Source organism: Colletotrichum gloeosporioides (assembly GCF_011800055.1).
Source record: "Colletotrichum gloeosporioides strain Lc1 chromosome Unknown consensus_66, whole genome shotgun sequence".
Lineage (NCBI taxonomy): Eukaryota > Fungi > Ascomycota > Sordariomycetes > Glomerellales > Glomerellaceae > Colletotrichum > Colletotrichum gloeosporioides.
The window spans coordinates 24,892-30,891 of NW_025544711.1; the positions used below are offsets into that span (position 1 = coordinate 24,892).

The 6,000-nt window shown below is 56.0% G+C and overlaps 1 protein-coding gene across 1 annotated transcript; it reads left to right on the forward strand.

Annotated features, from left to right (window-relative positions):
- Nucleotides 1-3,416: 3,416 nt before the first annotated feature.
- On the forward strand, nt 3,417-5,080 carry GCG54_00014662 (Sphingomyelinase; the record flags this gene model as incomplete). The annotated part of the gene is made up of 2 exons (XM_045414485.1): nt 3,417-3,647; nt 3,980-5,080. 2 exons carry the CDS (start codon nt 3,417-3,419, stop codon nt 5,078-5,080), a joined length of 1,332 nt encoding a protein of 443 aa, XP_045260607.1.
- Between the last annotated feature and the right edge of the window lie 920 nt (nt 5,081-6,000).

Here is a 6,000-nt window from a genome sequence, read left to right on the forward strand (position 1 = left end):
ACGGACCAGATTTCACGAAGTCTTGGCAGGGCGGACGAACTTCTTGTGTGCTAATTCGCGAGGTAAACTGCGACAGAGTTATGTGTGCCGGATGAACCGGAAGCATGGATTCAACGAGTATCTGTCATTGCCGCGTGAGTTTGCCAAGGTATGTCTTTGTCGCGAACGAAGAACGCTCTTGGAAACCCGTCAAACGCCGTAAACTGCCGTGTCGGGGACATTTCATCTGTTAGTGGCGCCGGTAACCCGTCACTGAAGGGCCCAGATGTGAAATCCAGGGGCCTTGGATGACAAGGCAGACGATGTAAAGGATCTGAATCACGTACTGTTAACTTCCTAACTCTATCTTGCCGGCGGTATCGCCGGTAGGGCAGTAGGGCCAGCTCCAAAAGTATCGTCCATGACCCTGATCGAGTCTCAATAGCACAGCCATGATATCGAATGCCACCACGTCCGCCTCTGCCCATACGGCAGCCTCCCGCATGGCAAAGACGCATGTTCCCACAGTGCTTGCATGCAGAAGCCACGGAAATCTGAATAATTCCCGCTCATCGCCCTCATAACCATCACATGGCCATGCGGGACCCATGGCCGTCTACCCACCCTCCACCCCTCCTCCGCATGGAGTCCCCTCGACACACTCTGAGACCCGGAGCTCAACCCTCCCGGCCAGACCTCGACGGCGGTCCCTGATCACCGCCGGGGCCGTGCGCAGACATCCCCAAACAGCAATCGAGTCAGATGGGATGCGAAAGTGACCGAGTCTTGTCATTCAACCAAGGCCATGATGCTGTCTGCCTGTCACCTACTACACTGCTATTATTCCTCTAACCGCGTACTTCGCCTCCCTATGTCCACTGAGGCAATGGCAAGCCAGTCAGTCGCCCACAGTGAGTCGTGACGTCTATTAAGTCGCACATAGATGGCGATTGCAGCCACGCGACAACTATTTCGAGTCATGACGTCTTCCTTGCCTTCATCTATCTGCCGCCATCAACCGCCATAGATAGCAGCATATCAAAGCCTATTCAATACCGAATAAGCGCGCGCGCGCGATCTCCAAATCGGAATTTCTTAAAATGGCCCTAAGCCAAGAAAACACACGTCGACCCAGCCGCCACGCTGCGTGGCGGCAGACTTCCTTAGCCCGAAACACCGCCAGGAACAAAGGCCTGGAACCGCTGGTATCACAATATCTCACTAACTCCCTCCCTCGATCAATATCTCATGATTTGAGTTTTCTTATCCGCAGTCGTTCGACAAAGATGGCGTTCATCTCCACAGTGGCTTGATCGTTCCGCCGGGCCCCCTCCATCTTCCCTGGAAACCTTGCCAGATGAAGGCCGCCATGCAGAAAGACTCTGGCTAACCCGAGGGACCGACTCTAAAAATGGGAGCTTCGGCTAAGTGCAGCAGCGGCGGGGGCTGTTCCAGATCATCGGGAAAGCAGTACGTGCAGCAGAAGAAAGCATACAACCCCGTAATGTTTAGTAGTTCGGCGGACACAAGTTTGGCTTCGGCACCCCAAAAAAGCACGTAATCATCAAGCCGCACAGGAGATAAACCTCCGGGCGACGACCGCCAACCGCGGCCTGTCCCCAAAAACCGGGAGGCTCCGTTCGCAAACGTCGCCGGGTCGGGGGTCGGGGGCGAAAGAGAGGCACTGCTCGGAGGGCCGGCCACCCTAGACCACCGCCGAAACGACAAATTCCTCGCCGGCGAAGCCCTGCCAAGTCCCTAGTGCTGCCTTGGATAACGTCTCCCAGATGGCTGCATTACAGCCAAGCCAACATTCTTCGCGCCCTGTCGCAGATAAAGTCAACGGATGCCCGCACAATCGAAGCTGAATCGCGCCATCGGCCAGCGGTTCCGAACGAGAGATTGCTGTTTGCTGGAGCGTTCGTGGTGTTGTATGTAGTTCACGTCAACCTCCATCCAAAGCTCATCCGAGGCCGCGCCGTCATCCGGCAGCGGAGACAATTCATCCCATCTCCTTTCCGCAAGTTCGTACAACAGTTCAGGTTCGTTCGGACATATCTCGAGACGTGACTTGCGACCGTTCCTGAAAATGCCACCCTCCCCATTCGTTTATGGGCAGTGGGGATCCTCATTTCGTTGATCCGGCAAACTCGGCCGAGGGACACGAGGGGCTCGGGTCTGCAGATAGGATCCATGACCGCATCGTGGTCCGGTCGCCGGCTCCCTTTCGCCAGATTTCCGCGTACCGACCGATTTTGGGGGTCACATCCAATATATTTCTGCCCAGCGCGGGTCCTTTTCCTCACCGTTACCGCTGAAGAACAACCGACCAAAAAGAAAGAAATATTGGGCAAGTCCACATAACATGGGATATGCCCGCTTGAACGAATCTCATAATCCAACGTCTCCACGTGGATCCACGTGAACCGATAAAAGACCCCTTCGGTGTTCAAATGAGTAAAGGCGAGAAAGGCAAACAAGATTAGAGTAATGGAACTCTAGAACGAGTGTCCCATCCACGTGTAGTGAAAAGCTCCAAAGACTCTCACTACTGCCCAATCACATCCTCAACATGCCTTCGTGACCAGCTTCCTAAAGGCCTCGGCAAACGGCAGCACCCGCCGAGATCTCCAATCTCCCAAAGACTACCATCGCCCAGGACGAACTACCACCCAAAATTCGTCATCCCATCCATCGCGAGCCCTCCATCAAGCTCCATCATCGGCCTCCCACCCCGACAACAGTCACATAGCGCCCAAATAAATCCCACCTCTCAGGCTCTCAAGGCCTCAAGCCCCCCTGCCCGTCCTTCGTCCCATCACCCATCGACCAACGAACTCCGCCATGTGCCTGAACACGCTGCTGACAGCGTCACATCGCCAACCCGATAAGACCAGGGGCGCTCTCCATGCTAACCCCAAAAGCGGTCACAACTGCCGCGGTGCAATTTGAGTCCTACAATGTGTCGGTGAGGGGGCTCGCGAGATACTGGGCAGAATATCCCAAAATGACCATCACGAGCCGTGTAGAGCCCATGCCAACCCACTGCAGCGGTGGTGGTGGTGCTGTCACTGTCACCTTCTCGATTCATTTGGCCTGTCAAGAGCAGTAAAAAAAACATGCCTATTATTGATCCCATCTTTCGTGTAAACGAGTGAAGCTAAAACCATCCCATATTGCGGGGTTCACCTCGCCTAGAAACCGGTTCATCTCCATGCGAATGATCTTCAGCTTTAATAAATTCAACACTTGGTCCCAGCTCCGCCACTGGTCTATTATCGTCGCTATTGCTGTGCCATTCTCGTTTTCTCTTTTGCTTCCTCTGCTCGAAATCGGCCGAAAGCTATATCTGCTCTTTCCGCCCGTCGTCTAATTTTTCGGAGTATTCCATCACGCAGAAGCATCATCACCACATTCGTTCAAAGAAACTAGCAGCCATGAAGTCCTCCAGCATCAAGATGCTCCTCGCCGGAGGCGCCATCTCCTCCATGTCAGGCGTCGCCTCCGCTCAGGCGACATCCGGCGACTTCACCGTCCTCGCGATGAACGTCGCTGGTCTCCCCGAGATCCTCCAGAACAACGAGGTCCCCGGCGACAAGACGACAAACTCCAGGACCATCGGATCCTACTTTGCAAAGTACGGCTATGACTTCATCAACGTCCAAGAGGTAAGCAACGCAAAAAGAATTAACTGCAAATCCCTCTTTCCCGGTCTTCCAAGCGAGGATGCTGTTCGCACGCTTCATCAACCCCTTATCCCTGAGAAGCGACACGTGAGGAATAAGAAAAAGCTTTTGCGCATGAGCCAACAGTTGCTCCGATCCTACCAATGCACCAGGGACCATCCCCCCAAACATGACTCTCCCTAAGAGGCCTCTCAACACCAAACCCACCACCCCACGATGTCACTGTTTCAGAATAAACGATTGCGCCTTGCAGACCTGCCCAAAAAGACAAAAATAAGCATCATGAACCTAACACATCATGCACCCAAATTTAGGACTTCAACTACCACGCCTACATCTACGAGACGGACAACCATGCTTACCGCACCGCGACCTCGGGCGGCGTCCCCTTCGGCTCCGGCCTCAACACCCTCGCCAACTTTGACTGGATCGACTTCGAGCGCATCAAGTGGAACACGTGCTCCAACGCCTCGGGCTCCGACTGCCTGACCCCCAAGGGCTTCACCTTCATCCGCGCCCGCATCGCCGAGGGCGTCTACGTCGACATCTACAACCTGCACACCGACGCCGGCACCGAGGCCGACGACCTCACGGCCCGCAACAGCAACCTGCACCAGGTCGCCGACTACATCGACGCAAACTCCTCCGGCAACGCCGTCCTCATCTTCGGCGACACCAACTCGCGCTACACCCGCACCTCGGACAACATCGGCGTCTTCGCCTCGCAGAACGGCATGACGGACGTCTGGCTGCAGCTCGAGCGCAACGGCGTCGTCCCCACCGAGGAGACCCTCTGCGCCAACCCCAGCACCACAAACTACTGCGAGACCGTCGACAAGATCTTCTACCGCGGCAACCCCGTCCTCGACGTCAAGGCCACCCACTTCGCCTACGAGAGCTCAAAGTTCCTCCAGTCCAACGGCAGCATCCTGACCGACCACAACCCCGTCACCGGCAATTTCACCTGGTCCCTGTCCTCCACCCTCCGCCAGTCCGACTTCTCCGGCGGGCCCCACGGCAACTGGTTCTCCGACCTGCCCGCCCTCGCCTCCAAGACCAAGCCCAAGGCCTCCGTGCTCACCTTTAACGGCGCCAACCGCCTCGACTCCGTCGGCCTCACCCTCGCCGACGGCACCGTCTTCACGCACGGCGGCACCGGCGGCACTGCCGCCACGCTGACCCTGGGTGACTCCGAGTTCTGGACCGCCGCGAAGCTGTGCTGGGGCCAGAGGGACGGCCAGACGCGCAACTTCTACATCCAGGCCACCACCAGCGCCGGCAAGACGCTCGAGGCCGGCGCGTCCACGTCAGACTGCGCGACGCACACGGCCCCCTCGGGATGGCAGATTGTCGGCTTCCTGGGACGGGAGGGCGACGAGATGGACAGACTGGCGTTCGTCTATGCGCCGCAGTAGATGATGTGTGGCAAGTAAGTGGTGGCGGCCACAGTGTCAGGGCGGTGCTGTCATGTGCCGAGCAGTGTCGTTCATGCAGCCAGCCCGTGATCCTTTGCTTGCAGATCCATGCTGGTTTTATTTTCGGTATCCTGCCAATCCGGGGCGATGGCAGTTCCCTTTAACGATCGGCATTATATCTCCAAGGTCGCCGTGTGCCGGAGAGCGAGGTCGGGTGCGAGTCCGAAATGGACCCGTAACCCCAGCAGCAGCATGATTCATGAATCAGGATCCTCTTTTCTTCGTCTGGTGTCTGAACCAAAGCAACGCCAAGACAGAAAACGACCTTTTCTCTTCTCAAAGGAGGCTCCAGTTAGTCTCGAAGGAGCTTGAGCCTTTGTTCTCTTCTCGTCGATCTTACCTTTCTCGTATATATTCTTTAGCGGTTTTGCGCAAACCGTTGAGGGGGATGGGAGTTCTGAGCTAGTCTGTTAATGATGCGAAATGACGAACTCTGAGACATGTACTTAGCAGCGAAATTAAGATACCAATTGAAATCACCGTATCATGAACAAAACCTCATTTGCTCGCCGACCTCCCGAGGCAGATCACTCGTTCATCGGGCCATCTCCTCGCCCAATGAGGAATCCCGAAGCTTTCTCTTTGGTTGACCGCCCCAGGACGAGAGCAAGATCGTCAGGGACCTGCTTCGGTGCTTCGGAGCTAAGAAGCGCTCTGGCCGCCCACCTGTTGGCCAACAATTGCATGTTCATCCCCCCCCAGTTCCTAGCTTGGAGGGAATGTCTCAATTCCATGCGACGGCCGCATTTTCGCCCCCCGAGACGCTGTTACAGCCGTTCGTGCCAGGCTAAAAACAGCACGAACTCTTTCTCTCTTGATGAGAACAAGCCACAAACGCAGAGAATGGCTACAGGACCCTT